Here is a 19,120-nt window from a genome sequence, read left to right on the forward strand (position 1 = left end):
CCCAGCATTTAGCATATTGGTGAGAATACAAAAAGCCCATTTTCTCTGCGACAACAGCAACTGGGTCCTTGTGGTATTAAGATTCAACTCTTAATCTTTGGGACAGCAAAGGCTGTGCCCTTCACCACAAGAGGCTACTCTGATATGCACATTCTGAAAGGAGAGAAATCAATTGAATTGAACTCCTAGTGAGCTCAGCTTTTGTCTGGGTTTTTATTCAAGCTTGCAAAGAAATATTTGATTTTCACACCTTTTCTAAAAGCTTATAAAGGCTTAAAATGGGATGAAGCAGGATTGAGGATTAGGTTTGGCTTTGACCTGCTTTGCAGTAACATAAATAAACCTCAGATGGAGCTATGCAATATTTTATCTAAAGAAGTATGTTGACAACATTGGATGAGTAATAATTGAGAAGTTTAGTTGGAAAAGGAATACATTTAGTTATACATTTATTCAGTCAAAGACGATTATATGTTTCACTGAAGAACGTTGTCATTCTTTGCAAAAAATTACAATTTTTAATTCACAGATGAGAGACGGATCAGAGATAGTACAGTCGACTGTGCACCAAATCTCTGACCTGCTGATACTAATTTCTCTTTAAAAAACTTGAATGTCAGAAAAAACTTTCAACACACCTGACTCAAACAATGAGGCAGTAACTCTGGAGAAGTTGACTGCGTACTGAGGAGGTAATTCAGCCATTTGATTCAGGTGTGTTGGACCAGGAAACTTCTGTCCTAAATGAATAATTACCACCATCATTTAGCAAGTCATAACTGTAGTATAGTCTATTTTTGTGGGGGAGAAATTGTGTATTCAGTTTTTTAACTTTGTCCTATCTTAGTTTCTATTTTAATAACATGTGAGATATATTTTATCGAATATATTAAAAATATTTTTGCTTGATATACACACCACTATAGGCACTAATAAAATCTAGTTAAATTTTGCTGGCAAAATTTTGTTTTGCCAGCAAAAAAATATTTTTTTGCTTTTTGTTTATAACAATGCAGATGTTTCAAAGTAAAGAAATGTATCACTGAATGCTTACCAAACAATGCGTTTTCTCTGGTTTCTCTGGTTTACTCTCACAAACCATAAAATGGATAAAATTGTTACCAGCTTCATTAGTCACTCTGCTCTAATTTTTTTTATTTTAGAATTAAATTAAGCACAACCAAATTCAATTATTGCGCTAATGAAAACTGTACTTGAAGCATTTTGTCTCGAGAAGCACAGCTGATAAACCATTAACTTTATTCTCATTTATGTTGTTCAAAACACAAAGTTTTGCACAGAAAATTATTACTAAATGACTATTACTAATTAAATTTGAGAGATAAAATGATACGTCATTGTTTCCAGAGTTAGGACTGATCTGGTAAAGGCATTGCTGAAAGACAGTCAAGAAGAGAGTTTTATCTGCCATTGCTTTTGATAGTTATGGTTTTATCAGCTGTTTTTATTATTTCATGCTTTGATGATTTTAAAACTAAACAAATCTATTTTTCTGGATGAATGTAAATGATGATACTTGTAAATGGTGCTGCTATCCTTCCAGGTTCCCCTTAAGAAAAAGAGAGATGGTAGATCTCAACAAGTTTTTTATTTGGTTAAATAAAGATTATTATTATTATTATTATTATTATTATTATACAATACAGGGAATAGCAAAACTAAGGATGTAATATAACTGAAAGTTTATGCAGCAATTCAGAGCTCTTAGAAATGACAGGTAATTGGTAGGGAGCGAGTTGAAAACTACATTTGAACTCAATCAGTATTAAAAACAAACAAAACAAAGACTAACGTGAGTCTGAATAGTAACTTTAGAGTTTCGCACACAAGGCAGTGAAGAGTTTATATAGAAAGCTCTTGGGTGAGCAAGATAAACCCCCAGATCACCAGTAATAGCCCAGTTCACCTCAATGTTTAGTTTCAAGCTCTAATGGGAATTTCATTTGACTTATTGGTTCTCTGCTGGCTGTAATTACCGAACGTCTTCAGCGAGGCTTTGTGCTTTCTCTCCAGCCAGGGACAGACTTTGTCTCAATTAGCTCTCGTTTTTATCTCCTCTCCCAACGCCTCACACCTCAGTGGCAACGACGAGCATGTTTGTACCTGCTGCCTGACGCCACGCCGCTATCAGTTCCATCCTTGGCGTGACTTTGAAGATTAGTCACTGAAGCGTGAAGAAGCTTTTGAAGTGTTGCCGATTCTTTGAAGTTTGTGATGCAAGGTTGGTCGGGGGTTCTATTTTATTTTTTTCTTTCCACCTTGTCAAACTGTTACACAAAGTTTCTGCCAGCTTTGAACATTTAAGGAATAAGTGGAGGGAGCAGTCAGAGGCATGAACATAACATGATAGAGATTTGGATCATCAAAGTCCATCTTAGAGCTGTTTCAGACACCGGAGTACGGATGCTACAGGTCCCTTCACACTGACCTGTCAGTGTCATTTGTATGAGAACCGCAGGTACATGACAACCTGTTCAGCTTGTATTTACTCATGTTCAGATTTAAATGTTGTGTATGCTTCTCAGAAACAAGTAGTGAATTGGACTTGAGTGGGATAAGAAATATGCTCGATGTCTCCAGTCCTTTCACTCGGGCCTGTGGGCTGGTTTTCCCAAGAGTGTGTGATATTTAGCCAGTTTAATAAAAAAACTGAAAAATGGAAACTCTAAAATAACAGACATAAGAGACAGATACTTATTTATAGCCACAGCAATCATAACATGTTCAAAAAGGAGTTAAAAAAATATATAAATCACCCCATAAACTCATATTATGTTTTCAGATGGACCCTCAACAAACAACACATTATTCACGGATCACAGGATATTTTTAACTATTCTAAACTTAAGATTAGGAACTTTTGATCATTTCTGCATCATAATGTAATGGGTAAAAGTGCCAAATACCGTTTTAAATGAGGAAAAATTACTTCAACTACTATTTTATGAATCTTAAGGAGATACATAGAATGTAAGTAACTGGCTGATTTAGAGTCCCTGATTCAGTGATAAGGAAATAATCCTCTCAAAAGTCAAAGTCAGTGTTAATTCAATCAGGATTGCAGGATTTTAACTTGTTTGTAAAAAAGTCAGTGAAAAAGTAAATGTGACACAGAAATCATAACTAAAACCACATCTCAAGATTTCATTCTTCTCGTCGTAGAAAACAGAACAACACAACCATAAACACAATAGTGTTTTCTAAGACGCTTTTATTTGTCCACTGGTGTGTTTTTCACCTCAGGGCCACCATCTAAATGCTAATACGGTCTTAATATTTATTCTTCCCTTGAAACTGGCATAAACTTTGCATATATTGTGCACTTGGCTAAATGATTATGACTAAAACCAAAATTGACATTGGAAACAGCAAAATGAGAGAAATCTGCCCACAGAAAAGTAACGGCCACGAAAAAAGGAAAGTCGGCGCCAACTTTTCCCGGCCAAAAGTCAACAGCTACGCTACACTTCTCCGGCCTCGTACTTCCAACATGAAACTGATGAAATCCCGGCAACTTGATAAATCGTGCCGCTTGCGGTGCGAACGTATGTCTGGACCGGCTGCATGTCACAGCAGAACCTCGCTTCTCGGTGAGCCGATCAAACAGCTTCAGCATCCAGCTGTGCTGCAGGCAAGGGCAGCAGCTGCTGGACACGGCCTCTGCTGACCCTCTGGGTCACAGCAGCAGTGCAGATGGCCGACCAGCAGTGCTGCGCTGCACCACCAGAGGAGAAGCCATGCCAAATTTATCTTCTTTGTATCCTATTGAAATTTGACTCATAAGCAGAGGAAACTGCTGACTGCAAATAAAAGACAAGCTACGTTAAAAAAAAAGGATTTTGTTTGTTTTTTCGCTTATGCTAATAATATTTTAGGTTTCTTCATAGTGATTCTGCAAACAAACCAATTTTAAGGTTATTTAAAATCCTTTTAGCTGTTGCCAAGCGTTTGAAGCCAGGATATGTCTGTCATCGTCTTACAATATAGGCTCCTGAGTGCACAGCTCTCAGAGGCAGCAATAAATTGTTCTGCAAACTGTTAATTGTAGTGAGCTGACAGCAAAATTAAATGAAATGCCCCGTTCAGTGGCGACATTCACTGACTGACTGAGATGATGAAGCCCAGGCTGCAGCTTGTCTGCTTAATGCGGTAGATTTCAGATGGATGCTTTTAGTGAAACAATTGAGCATTTCTATCTTTCCTGAAGATGACAAATGTTTTTTTAACTGCATTTATTAGAATGCTGCAATCTAGCATAAAACTGATGATATATTTTCCAAGTTTACTAGTTGCAACAATTATAATCGTACAAGAATATTTAAATATTTTAGTTAGTGTTACTGGTTTGACTTTTCTTTCTCCTGTCCATGTTAATGAAATAGAATATCATCAAAAATACATTTTGATTCAATTCAAATTAAAAAAGTGTGCAAGCATGCAAATTGCATAAAGCTCGATAGCTCTAGAGATATCTACCATGAGGGCTTTTATTTTTAAAATCTTAGGTTGGACTGAAAGGGAGTTATTTCATGTACGCATGAAACCGATTTTAAATTGGTGTCAAAAGACCACGGCTTAAAGCTTCATTCCGTCTCAAGCACTAAATTGAAAGTGGAAGTAAATGCCAGCAAAACACCCTGGAGCCAAAAACTTGTTGATTACAATAGTGTTTTTATTTTTTACTAATAAGTGTAGATTCAGGTGGAACGCTGTAATAAAAATCCAGGGTAAAAATCAGTTTTACTTATAGTTCTAAAGCAAACTTTCTAATCTTAAAATTTGTTGTTTTTCTTCCTTTTCACTGTAAAATAACAAAGCCCTGTCAGCTGGGGTAGCTAGCTAGTAGCAACCTGTTAAATCTCACCAGTAGTCTTATGTAGCTTGTTGTTAACATCTTTTACAAATCTGAGATATTTTTTTGACAAAAATGTTACTTTGTTTTACTGTTTATTGAATCAGAAATGTGGATCCAGATGCTTTTGTGGTTTATTTGTCTCAGTCATTTTGCTCACTTTAAATGAAGTGTGTAAAGCTCAGATTACGCCAAGCAATGTTGCCAAGAGAGCATCAATAAATATCAATAAATTCTAAAGTATGATTAGTGATAAGGGCCGCATTTCCTAAAGAAGCCTATTTATTCTTTTTTAGTTACATGCAGTCAAAGCAATACAGTTGCCTAAAAAGACAGAAAAGAAGTTCTAAATACTTTTTTATTAGCACAAAGTACTTTACGTTCATATTGCGCCTATAGCACCTGATTTTATGGCCGCTCTACCTCTCACTGTCCACTTTATTCTTGGTAATGCTGCTGAATAGCTGATCATGTTATTAATCTCTCATGGAATCACAACAGCTGCAGTAAAACTGTTTGTTTTGGGATGTTGTGTGCTGTACTTTTTAAGTATTCTTCCAAGTAAGTGGTTAGCAGTTAGCTAACTTTCAAAATGCTTTCTTCTGTTACACTAATTGTGCTTCTTTGGACATGTCCGCTTGAAAATAGTTTATGCACATTTTGCTGATGGTAATGTTATTATTGTTGCATCTAATGTGTAGAAGTTGATGCTTCCACATGTTTTTGTTTTCTTGTATTTTCTTTGTAAGAGACCATTAGTTTCCACATGAAAATGACAGACTAAAAGGATTAAGGCGGAAACAAAACAATCACAAATAAGAATAAGAATAATAAATAGAAAACAGATTTTTGTACTTTCCTATTCTAAAATTACTTATGTCTTTTTGCACAATGCACTAAAACTCATGTTTATTCAATTCCAGGGAGAAAATAAGCAGATTGTTAAATTTTTCTGGTTAATCAGATTGAATTAAAAACATAAATTATTTAATCTGATTCAAAAGCTGACCAGATTATTTTCATACTTCCATCTGGTCATTAATTTTGAAACGCTCCTTGTCTCCAACAAGCAGCAAACTGTCTTTGAACCAAAAAAAAAACATCAAAATTATACTTATCTAATACTCTGCAGCATAAATGAGTTTCTCCCAGGTGCAGGTAAATGAGAGCCAGCAGAGAAATTACTCCATTTGCATGTTAGCTAATTGTGTCATTGCTCTAGGCTTCCTAATAGTCAATGAATCTTCTAAGGAACAAAGTTCAGAGGGAATAAAAATGGCTGGAGCTTCAAAGCATGTAGCGACTATTTGTTGTGAAATAGGATTTGCCGCAGGTGAAAGGAAAAAGAGGTCCTGCTGTGAAGGGCTGTGGTATTGAAGTTGGGAAAGATATATGAGGCAAACATGGTATAATCTTTCTCCCAAGTCCATAACCACCCAAGTGAAGAAGAAGAAAAAACGAATTATTAAGCACATATAAAACACTGAGCATTTATTTGGTCAAACTTTTGCATTTAATGTTGCCTTCAAGCTCCATTGTTACGGTTTCATTTCACATCACCTGCTGCTAAATAAATGTAGCCAAAAATGTGAACCTAAGTGAATAAACACCGAAGCTCTTCTAGAGAAAACAAGACCAATGTTTTTTCTACTTTTACCATGTCGCAACCGATGCACCACACAATACATCACTCAGTTATCATTATGAAGAGTGTAGTCTCTATAGATGCTTCAACAGATTGAAGGACGAATGGAAACAGTTTGACCATGTTATAGTTCCCATTTACTCTGGGAAAGTATAGAAAATAAAATATGACTATTGGAAAATATTTTCACACTTTATTCCCTGTCCTGTTGTCTAAATCTGACTTTTGTTCTGTCCTTCCTTCCTTGTATCTTCGTTTCTCTCTTTGCTTTCATTTCTTCTTTTTTATTCCCTTCTCTCTGTCCTTCCTCGTGTCCTTTTTCTTCTTTTGTATTATTGCTTCATCCTTTGACCTTTCCTGCCTTCCTGTTCCACTAATGTCTTTATATTCGTCCATCCTTCTGTCTGTTTTTCTTTTCCTTCTCCCTCATCACCTCGACCTTCTCTTTCCTTCATTTGGTCCTTGTTTACCTTTTTTCTCACTTTTCCTGTGTCCTCCTCCCCTTTTCATTCATTTCCTAACATTTGTCCTTCTTCTCTTTCATCTCTCATGACCTTATTTCTGTTGTTCTTCACTTCCTTACATCCTCCTTCCTTCCTTATGCTCCTATTTCCTTCTTTTCTTTCTTCCAATTTCCTTCTTGTCATTTCTTCCTTTTTTTCCCTCACTTGTATCTTTTATAATTTCACTCCTTGTCTCCTACCTTGCTTGCTTTTGTCTGTCCTACCACCTTTTCTTCCTTCCCTATATCCTCTTTTTCCATTTTTTCCTCCCTTTCTTATTTTCTATCTCTCTTCTTTTCTTGTCCTTTTCTTTCTTCTTTTCTCAGCTTCTTTCTTCCATAGTTTTGTTCTTTGCTCTTTACTTGTTTCTTTCACTAAAAAAACACAAAATCTGACCAAGTATTTTTAGTTTAGTTTTCAGTGCAAATATCTTAGTACACTTGAAATAAGACACAACTAACTTATAAATATTTTGCAAGAAATTGAGGCTTATTTTAAGTAAATAACTCCTTAGTATTGATGAAAAATTTACTTATAACATGGGGAAAATGTCTTGTTATAAGTTAAATATTCTGCCATTGAAACTAAAACTTTCTCATCAGTATTAAAGAATTATTGACTTAAAACAAGTTCCTGTATCTTGCTAAAAACGTTACTTGTAAGTTGTTGTCTCAGTACACTTGAAATAAGAGATATTTATACCAGAAATTAGACCAAAAGTACTTGGTAAGATCCTTCACCCTGCCATAATTTCTTAATGATTTTTTTTTTTTACCATTTTATATTCTAAGACCTTAGATCCACATTTTCCCCTTTGGACATGAAAGATGGATAAACCCTTTCCTGTGTTGTTTTTAACTTTCTGTGGGACTCTGCATTGCAATTTATATAGCATCTAATTCCAACATTGCCAACAAAACCTGCTCCACATGAAAGGAGGAAAGCTGTTTATCCTCACAGCTGGTGGAAAGCTGCCATGACACGAGACAAACAAGTTTGTTTCTCTGTTTATTTGATTGCACTACTTGTATATGTTTATCCAAAGCCACTTGGAGGGAATAAATCTAAATATAAATAGACTTTTTTTTTTACATAAATAGGTTTGACTAGCATTTGTTCTAATCATAAAAGAATATGGTGAAACGGTAATACAGGAACTAAAATACTGTTGTGATTTTTAGACTTGATTACTTTTCATTTAGGCTGCAACCTCCACTGAAAATATTCTATTTTCTGTCCATGTTTTACGTTATCCTATTCCAGCTATGTTTTGGTTTATGGTAAACCCCTTCAGATTTGTGGTTCAGTTCTTGCAATTTTTATTTTATTTTTATTTTTTGTGTGGAGCATATCTAAAATATTAAGGGGACAAAACGCAGCTTAGGAAGCTGAAATACGAAGGTTAAAGCCTGGCGTTGGCATAGCAGCCAATGCAGGAGTGCAATTCATTTTCCTTTTAAGTAAATTCAGTTTCAAGAGTCCAACAATTGATATGTAACAGGAAGAAGTTACTTAATGTTAATCTGGATTGGCTGTGACTTATAATCTCCCTCCTTTCCTAGAGTTGACAGGGATCAGAACCACATCAGTGGAAATGAGGTGAAATAAAATCCTCACAATACGATGTACAACTATGTGACTGTAGGTTTGTTGTTGGCATTTTTATGAATTTTTTAAGGATTCATGGATTTTATTGTCATACCATTTCGCAATTGCTTCCTTGTGGTACGAAATTTGAACTCAGGTCCCAGATCAAGAAGTCTAATAAATAAATTATGGAGAACTGTATACTATATATGTGTGTAAATAAATTAATGAATTAAGAAAGTAAGAAGTAGCTGAATTATGTGCAGCTTGAGTACAGCAGTTTGACTGCTGCAGAGAAGAAATTGTCCTATATAACAGTTTTATATATATATGCTAATATTTTTAGCAATTGTCAATGAAAATATTTAAGCAAAAAATAAACAAGTGGTTGAACTTCATGGATATAAAAGATTTTGCCGATAAGAGACACCCTGCAAAAGCCTGTTGGAAAAACACATCTGCACATTTTCTGAGAATGATTTAAACATAATTAATGAACAGCATGGGAAGCATTGTTTTGTTTAGGCCAGTGTATTATGATCTGTTGAAGGCAGAGTGTCAGAAAGAGTAAAAGCTTCTTAAAGAGACAGAGTCCAATGTTAAGGCTTCAAATTGCAAAGTCAAATTTTTTTTAAGTTATATTTGATAAGCAGAGCATTTTTATAAGGACTGAAGGTAACATATTTACTTGATTGTGCTATAAAAAATACACAGTACCATCCATTTTAAATGTTTTATATGATTAAATACATTTTAATCTTGTTTGTCTGATCACTTTTAGGAAGCTTCACCACTTTCCATGTTGGATACCAGCTGTGACTCAGGTTTTCTGAATATTGAAGTGACTTTGTTGATAAAAAAATAATTAAAAAAAACATCTCTTCTCAGTATATAATAGACTAAATTCAGTTCTGTAGTTAGATTATCTGATGTAATATATTTTGATATCAGCTCAAGAGTCAAAGAGGAAAAATAACATGTTCAGTTTCAGGGGAAGTACATTTTACATCGTCTCTATCAAACACATGAATGAAATCTCAGTGATGATTTATGATAACCAAAAATACTGAGGTAGGATTATAGTCCCATCAAGGGCAATTTATCTCACATTTACTAAACTTCAAACAGCTTTTAAGGAGAAAATTCAAGCCGTTCCTTCTTCTTTTTATAGACCCATGTTGCCTGGCCATTTTAAAATTTTGAATTGAATTCCAGCCCAGCAGTGTGCACCTCTACTCATAAAGCCAAAGGCAGTGGGTGATTGAAAATGTGGAGAAAATTAGTTTTATGTCTCTCCGTCTTGCGGACGGGAGCCATTTTTCAGGATAGGGGTTGATATGTGAAATGTATAATTTGACATAAAATTCATTTAGTATCTCCTTTTTTCTCATTGTGGATTTAATTTCTTACTCCAAATAAGGCAGAATGTGGCAACTGCAAGTTATCTTCGTAGAGTCATTTTCAGTCATGGTCCACAAACGTGCACAAAAAAACGACGTGCTGAGATGCTTTGGAGGCCATCATACAAATAGAGACATTGATTTACAAATAGATGGGGAGCATTTTCACAGCTGTTCGCATTGCGTTTGCTGCAGAAACATGCAGACAGACAAGATATTAATGGACAGAACCCACAAGGCAATTATTTCAGCTCTGCAGTACATGGCAGCAAGACCAATGGGAAAGGTGTATCGGGTTACCTTTCAGTGTTCTGAGTCAGTAAGCGGCATCTCCAGCTTTCTCTCACCAGTCGAGCTGCCTTGGCAACAATCAGAGCAGAGTGGCTGAGGAGAAATGTACAGCGGTGGAGATTACAACAGGAATCAATTCGGTCAGCTCCCTACCTGCGGAATAAATAAAGAACGGTGGCGTGTACTTATGTGTGCAACATCGGCAGCTAGAGGAAATTATAAAAATGATTTAAAAAGATTAAGCCATAATGAAAAGAGTGAGTGCGATCCATGATTCAATGGCTTGTTGAATCACTTTAGTAGTCATTTTCCGTCTGACCGTATCAGTCTCTCAAGTTGTTGTGAAGGAATTTTCTCTCACTTTCCTCAAAGCTTTGCCTCTCAGTTCTCAGGTATTTCTGGCCAGTTCAATTAAGGCTGCAACATGTGACTTTTTTTGTACATATTTGCTAAAACTGTCATCATGTCGTGACAAATGATGAAGATCAAGCTCCTCCACCTCCATTCCAGAAGCTTTTCTAAAAAACATTTGGTCCAAGTCATAGAGTTTAAAAATACTTAGGAAATGTGAGTACACTTCTACATTTGAGGAAATAAAAAAAAAATCTGTAATTATCATCATGTCTCTAGAAATAATTTTGATGATCCTAGCTGACAACATGAAACATTTGTTCCAATGTAACAGTAGGGGGAATAAAAGGCTATTTGTCTTTTTGTGCAACATGCATAAAAGTTTGATTTTAACTGCTTGTTAGTAGCAGTTACTGTCTACGTGTGTCAGACGTTTGTGTTTTGTCATTTTTAAAATGAGACGCCACCTTTTGAAAAACTGAAACAACCTTGCGTACATGAACATCCTGGAATGAAAGATAAACTAAAGACCTGCCTGTTTTGTGCTTTTTATCGACAAGTTGTGACGCTGCAAAAGCTGCAGTCGATTTCAAAGATGAGAGTCGCTTCAAAAGAAATCAATGAAGATCAAGATTTCCGGGATGTGGTTGTTTTATTCTGCTCTTTATAGGGGCAGTATTATGTAAATTTCACTGTTTTTAGCTTTAAATCATGTAGAGTGTTAAATTGATTCTTTCATGCATGTCTGAGAAATCCTATAATCTTCATAACAAAGCTGAGCAAAACACAAGGATAGACCTAGCTCCGCCTTCGAGGTGCGTCTCTTCCTTGAGGCTGCTGCACAGAGGACCCCTATCCCTTCTTCCCACCACTTTGCTCCTTCAGACTAGCCAGCGGCAATTAGCAAACACCTGGTGGAACTTGCGCACCCGCTGAGCTTGTCATACGAGCTACTTCTCAGCGCAACACTGGCAAAAAGGTTAAAAGAGGAGCGCCGTTGTGATAACTTCCTGTAAGTGGACTTTCAGAAAGAGCAGGAGCTGTTAAAGAGACAGAGGCCCAATTTCAAGGCGTTAAATTACAAAGTCAAATTTCTTTAAAGTTCTATTTGACATATATAGCAATTTTATAACTGAAAGAAACACACTTACTTGATTGTGCTATAAAATGCCCCCATGTGCTTAGAAAACACATGCTACTGCCACTTGAAGTAATAAAGGGGCGGTAGAAACTTAACTTAAATGTAAAATTTTCTGAGACGGTTCTTGAATGCACCTCCTACTGTCATCATGATGTGATCACATCAGAGAATGAGACGCTTGATGGAGGTTCTAATTTTAGTTTAAAAAAAAAAAAAAAGCAAGGTCAGATGGAGAACCACCGATGAAATAAATGTGCGTCCTTCCCCTAAGAAAACAACAGAGTCAGACATGAAGTACACCAGTACGGAGCTGTAAAATAGCCCTGCGACCAGCACCCCCTCCTGATTTATCTGACAACAGAAGCAATCTAACGCTTCTGCTCTGATTTGTCATGTTCGCTGTGACCTGTCTGCAAACATCAATTTGAAGTTGGTGTCAGACTCCTGGTTGGAACCGCCATAGGATGGAGGGGGAGCATGTACGTCTGTGTACCTGCAAGCACATTAATTTTCGACATCGGCTTCAGATAAACATCAAGGCCACTTGACAGACTGCGAGCAGCTCTGGTTCCCCCCACACACACCAACCCACACAGAGGAACGACAAACTGGAGCAACATCATCACTCAGGCATATTGTTGTACAGAAAAACAACCGTCACAACCTCTTATCTACTGATGAGTTGCTTCTGTTTTCATATTAAGAACGGGAAAAAAATTCATTAAAAGGGATTTAGTCTGAAGGCATTTGCTGGGCTCTCACAGAGGAAGGTGATCCTCCGATTTATGCGGCAGCATTCAGAGGTCAGAGGGGTCAGGTGTTGAACCTTCACACATGATCATAAAACCACAGATCATTGTCACCGTGTGTTTGACTTAGAGCTTTTATTTGCTATCTCTTTTTTTGGTTTTAGTCACATTGCTGTGAAAAAGTGTGTTCTTCACTATTTCAGATCAAACAGATTTTGGTATTAGATCAAGATAGCATGAATAAATGCAATGTTCAACTGATATTTTGATTTTATCCAAACAATGGTTAATGATTCTCTAACTTTCCAGAAGTAGGTAGAGCACCCAGAAATTGTACTCAAGTAGAAGTAGAACTAGTTCAGCATATTTGTACTCAAATAAAAGTAAAAAGTAGCCAAGAAATTACTCAAATAAGAGTAAATAAAAATATTAGGTAAAAAGTCTTCTCAAGCAGTAAATAACTGATAAAATTATCAGTCGCTTAGTATTTTAATATTACAGAATAAGACAGACCAAAATATAAAGTTAAGTGAAAATCTGGGTATTTTAAAGACCAAAATTCCAATAATTTATATAACATAAAATTCCAAAATATTTTTTTTTCCAGACTAGTTTCTTTCAATAAAAAAACTTACGAAACTTTAACAGAAACTGGAGGTGTGTGTCTGTGTCTGCTGAATCTTTGGTTAAAACATTTCTGTTTTTCAGTCAGCGAGAAGAAAATCCAGAAATTTTACTCAAGTAAGAGTAGCAAAACTTGATAATAAAATTACTCAAGTAAAAGTAAAACGTACAGAGTAGTAAAATACTAAATTTTCTCCCTAAGCCTATGACTAGTTGTGTCTTGGTGACTATAGCTATTTCAAGCAGTTGTGATAACTTCCAATGAGTCTTTTACTTTACTATGAAGGAATTTTGGCTGCAGGTTAGTTTTAATTCAACATGGATACATTACTTAAAGTGCAAGGTATTCTGGGTAAATACAAACAAAACTAACTGAGTCTAGTGCTAGCAAAAGAAATGGCTCATGGCATTTTACAGAAGAGAAATCTAACAACTGCTAAATCTCGAAGCCACTTCATTTTTGTCTACATTTTATGAAGGAAATTGCGCTTAATGTCTTAAGAGATTTTTGTGTCATTTCCTTCAGTGGTTTTAGCTGCTTAAAAAGTATAGATAGCTTAAAAAGTATATTCTGTGCATGGGAGTTCGTCCAACCAGTCTACATGTGTTTTGTGGACTTGGAGTAGGCGTTCGACCGTGTCCCTCAGGGGAAATGTTGCAATTTTAGTCCCAAAGCGAACTGAATCTACTGGACTATCAGGTGTGAAAACAGCCTTTGATCCCAAGTTTGGTAGACCACATACTCCTGGAAAGGTTCCCTCACTATTCCATGTTTTCTCCATTTTCTCTCTTTGTGGCTCACTGGAGATCTTCTCCAGACTGATGAATGTCATTGGCTTTATTTATCATGTTTTTGGATGTCTTGAAATTGGGGCAAAAAAATTTCTGCTTTTTAGATCATTTAGTTAACAGAGAAGTTCAGAAAATAAATGTATGATTTTGCAGGCGTGAAAAAACTTTAACTCCGTCCCTCCATTATCTTCCTCTTAATCTGGGAACTTCTGCACATCATCTCCAACCCAGAAAGGACACTTTACCCTCTGAAAGCTGTCCATCACAGAACCACGCCACCTGCAAAAATCAAACTCAGCTTATTAAAAGAAACATGGTTAATCAGTTATTTCATGTTTTAATAAAGGAGGCAATTACTTTCTCGCATTTATATTTTGATACCTTTATTTCCCCTTTATTAAATTAAATCAATTGGCAGTGAGTATTTATCAAGGTTTTCATGGGCGCAACCGAGGAAGCCCTTTTTTCTACAAATGTGGCACCAATTAGGAATAAGTGGATTTCCAATGGTGTAAGATTTATTGCCAAAAAGCAGTGTTGCAACAAAGAAACTAATCAAATAATCACAACTGTTTATTTTTGTTAAAATTAGTTAACATTGATGGAATGAAAGGTGTTGATTATGTCTTTTATAGCCTCTCCTGCTACAAAATACAATTAAAATCCACATTTCTCCCCGCTGGGTTAAAAAAAGCTAATAATTTGTTGGACAAAATGCAAATCAAAATAAAATTTATGTGCCCGATAGGAGAAGACTGTTTAGCTAGTCTTTCTGAGTTGTATAAACTAAGAGTCGTTTTACCATAAAGAGTGTATGCAATAAAGGAAGAAAGACACAAGTATGAGAAATGTGTGTCTGTGTGTGAGCATGATATTCCAACATCAGTGTTTCCTTGGTTACTAATCCTATTTACTGAGGATTGGATCCATTATTTAGGTTCTCAGTCTCAAAGCTGAGTAGTTGTTATCACCCTGTGTCAGGGACAGAGACTCAGAGCAGGTAAATATTGAATATTTAGTGTTTTCTCCACACCACTTCTGAGTGATTAATCCACTAAAGGGAACCAATTCGGGGAGCATAAGCTGTCATAAAAACCTAAATTTTTACAGCTAAACTGAAACAAGCATTGAAGAGTTTCTTGTATCCATGCACCTATTGGTTTAATAATAGCTACCACAGATACAGCTGTAAGGTTGCATCCTTTCCACGGACTGGAATAATTTTTCTGATCCTGCAGCTCCTCGTCTATCATAAAAATACAACATTCAGGCCGTTAAAAGGGAAAAAAAACAGCCGGTAAAGTAAAAATAATCGCAGAGGACTCTAACAAAAGCAGACGATGGTGTTTGCTGCAGAGTTGACACAAACAGAAAGTCTGAACAAAACAGCACCACAAATTACAGCCTCCTCATTTTGCACTCGATAAAAGGACACAACAATATGTGCATTGAAACAGGAAATCTTTCAAACTGGCGGCCTCTATGTTTGGCTTCTCACAAAGCAGAAATAACCACCATGACATTCACATATTGTTGCTCCTTCTCGTGTTGCCCTCAGTCACCCAGTAATAACATTTCAGCCATGCAAAAAACACTGTGGCATGGTTAAACAGTTGACTGGCCAATGACCTCGTGTGTCACTTTACATTATTTACAGAAACTAAAGTGGATCTTTAACAAGACCCTCTTTCAGCAAGAGTGCGTCTAACTTCATTTAGTTTCCGGCAAAACACTCAGCATGTGTCATGAAGTCTCAGGCTTTTCCATAGTGCACGGATAAAAATGAAATATGTAATTGCTAGAGTAGCGTTAGTTTGCAGTGCTACAGTATAATTTAGCTCATCAACTGACAGATTGTTCTACTATTGCATCTCCTGTTAAAGATGTGTACAAAAGATTGGAAATAAATGTTGCCACTCTTTGCTCTTCTTCTTTAACAGAGAAGTTTGCAAAGATCCTAGAAAGTCTGGAGAAGTCTGAATGAAATTTAAAGTTTTTTTTCCAGGTTTGAATGTAAAAGGATTTTAAAAAATAGCATATTGAAGAAAGTTTATATTTTCATGCTACTTTTTTCTTCTGTCAATCTCATTTTTATTTAATTTTGTGAAAGAGATGTTGGTGGATTTCTCACTAAGATCATCTTCATTACCAGATTTTGTACAGTACAATGTGTTCGACTTACTTAATGAGATATTAACCATCAGAAGTACAAACTTCCAGTCCAAAGTGTATCTGGAGTCTGAGGAAGCCATTTTGAGCACAAAATCCCACCTGATTCAAGATCCAACTAACAAAATAAATTGAGATTGTGGCCAAACGCTAATTTCCAATGGCAGGTTTTATTATATTTAATAATAAGAAGAAAAAGCAGCCTCAGAGTACTGCACAATTAACTCTTCAAAAGAGAAAAGGAGGCAATTAAACAGTAATTTGAAAAAAAATAAGCTGTTATTGGTAAATACGTCCGTAGTATTAGTCTCTAAAAGTTACTTCAGGGTTACAATATATATTTGTTTTTTTACCTGGACTGGATACTTCTGAGTAGCGTTTTCGTCTGTCTGCCATATTGGATTTAACCAAAATTTTCTTGCACTTTAAGTGGATGGCCAGTAGTTGATAGTGTATTGTGTGATGCACTGATGTCCACTTCAGTGGTCTGTGTGCGTTTATAACATAAAAATCTACAGGAAACCCAAGAAAATGGCTTTCAGATAGCTGTCCACTGCAGTGATCTCTATGCGTAATAAATTTATTTTAATTAAATTTTGTTTGGGTACATAAATAGTTGTGTTATTCAACTTTTAACACACTATTCAATGTAATCTAAACATCAGTGCATTTAGATGAAATTGCTAATTTAGTCTGCCACCCTTCTACAGTTTGTGCCCCTTCCGGACTCCCCTAAGAAAACAAATCTAGACACCCTCTGCTAAAAGCATTTGGTCCATTTGACGTTTTATTTTAAGATTGTGCTGTTCAATATCAAACATGTTTGGTGTATTTTTCTCAGGAGCAGAATAAGCTGGATCTGGCCTGTCCAGCCACTAAAGTTCTTCCCTTCCGTTCCTTCCTTCCTCTGTGTCCCAGGAGGGCAACTGGAGGAGAATGACTGGTAAAACCCAGACCAGCAACGTGACCAATAAGAATGATCCTCGTTCCCTCAACTCCAGAGTCTTCATCGGGAACCTCAACACAGCCATCGTTAAGAAGACCGACATAGAGGTCATCTTCGCCAAGTACGGCAAGATAGTGGGTTGCTCTGTGCATAAAGGTTACGCGTTTGTACAGTACATAAACGAAAGAAACGCCCGGGCCGCCGTGGCAGGAGAAAACGCCCGGATCATTGCTGGACAGCCTCTAGGTGAGTCGTTTCTTGCATTTCAGTTTTCATTTGAAACTAATAAGCGAGTGGAGAACTACAGCCATTGCTGCACTTTCCCCTTGAAACAGAAAACATTTCAGCCAAGCCGGGAACAGGACTGCCTCCCCTGGGAACACCGAATGCCTCAGGCTTTCCTCAGACTTTCAGTTCAGAACCTCTATTGTCTCTGAAGTACTGAACCCACTGAACTGTCTGTTTGTTGTCAAGCTGTTTTGGAGAAAATCCCCTCTGAAAGTGTAAATCATCCACTTGGGGGACTTGATTTTACCATTTACCAAACAGCAACGTGGTAACAGCAAGTCAAAGCTCTCATACCAAACAATTTAGAGCAGAACATGATATCGCTGCAGTGGTGTTTGAGAGTTTCCTTTTCTCCTGCACACAGACTTTGCAGTGGATTGTTTCAGAGGATTTTGAGGCTGTAATTTATCCTCTCTTTTATTATATCCAAAGAAATTAGAAAATTGTGGAAAGCATTAAAAAATCCTGGTTAGGGGCGTGCTGTGGTGGCACAGGGGGTTAGCACGCCCCACGTTTGGAGGCCTTAGTCCACGACGCGGGTTCGACTCCCGGTCCTGACGACCTTTGCCGCATGTCTTCCCCCCTCTCCTCACCCTCCTTCCTGTCTGCCTACTGTCACAAAAATATGAGCCACTAGCGCCGCAAAAACTCTTCGGAGAAAAAAAAAAATCCTGGTTGTTCAGATTTCCCTCTCCAAAATTAAAGCTGGAGTATGTAACTTTTATGAGACAGATAAAATGTAAAAAATAATCAAGCTCCTCTGCCTTCTCCCAGTAGGGAGAAACAACCAATCAGAGCCAGAAGGAGGGTCTTAGCGTTATCAATCATCCTCTTGTACGATACAGCTTCTTCCTGAGTGTGCCAGGACTAGTTAGCATGGCCACAATGACAGCAGATAAACAGTTTCCTGCAACGTTGCATTGTTTCTCCGCCACTATCACGTTTATCAGAGTGTACATGAGGTTGACTAACAGCGCTAAGACCCGCCTCTTGGCTCTGACCGGGAGCAGTATATTTCTGGAAGCTCACAGAAGAGCTTGATCTGTTCACAGATGATCTGTCTCATATTATATCTCAGTAGAACATAGTAATAGTTCAACAAATATGTAAAAAATACATATTTTGTAAAAGTTACAAACTGTAGCTTTTAAAGAGCTATAGCTCCTGTTTATATTTTGAAGACGTTTTGTTTGTTCAGGTGGTATCTTACATTATATTACATTATTCATGGTGGCTGTGAATGTTGGTAGTCCACTGTTCAGTTATTTTAGTATGACTTATGGCAGTGCAAGTTGCTGGTGTTTTTCTTCCAGTTTTTCCATCCAATTAACTTTCCTTTAATAGGCTTATATACAGTACTCTGTGAACAGCTATCTTCTTTAGTAGGAACCTTTTGTTACTTTCTGTCATTGGGAAGGGTGTCAATGACTGTCTGCTTGATTGTGTTGGCCAAAACATTTATGATTCAAAATATTCTTTGCTGGTTTTACGTAATAATATAATTTTCTCAAAAACTGAATTTCGGGTTTTAGAAATGCTGTTGCCAAAACAGACACCAGAATTCAACCAGCTGGTATAAAAGTAATATTTTCCAATAAAAAGACAGAAAATACATGCAGCAGGAAAGCTTGTGATTTCTTTCCAAAAGTCATTCTGCATTCCTCGTGTGTTATTGCCTGCTTTTTTTATTTATTATTTGAGAGAGCAAATAGAATTGAAAGTACTTTTATCCCAGTGAGTTTGGTTCACACCAACAAGGGG

General features: G+C 36.7%; 1 protein-coding gene across 3 annotated transcripts in view; it reads left to right on the top strand.

Moving 5' to 3' along the window:
* The window catches only part of ralyl (RALY RNA binding protein like), a 116,194-nt gene that overhangs the window by 40,494 nt on the left and 56,580 nt on the right, over window positions 1-19,120 (top strand). For all 3 annotated transcript variants that reach the window (XM_023326747.1, XM_023326746.1, XM_014471267.2), the window contains one exon: window positions 17,044-17,317. In XM_023326747.1, the coding sequence (XP_023182515.1) occupies window positions 17,062-17,317 (256 nt within the window). In that variant the 5' untranslated portion in view covers window positions 17,044-17,061. The remainder of the gene's footprint in view (window positions 1-17,043; window positions 17,318-19,120) is intronic.

The sequence above is a fragment of the Xiphophorus maculatus genome, chromosome 21, assembly GCF_002775205.1.
Source record: "Xiphophorus maculatus strain JP 163 A chromosome 21, X_maculatus-5.0-male, whole genome shotgun sequence".
NCBI classification, from domain to species: domain Eukaryota; kingdom Metazoa; phylum Chordata; class Actinopteri; order Cyprinodontiformes; family Poeciliidae; genus Xiphophorus; species Xiphophorus maculatus.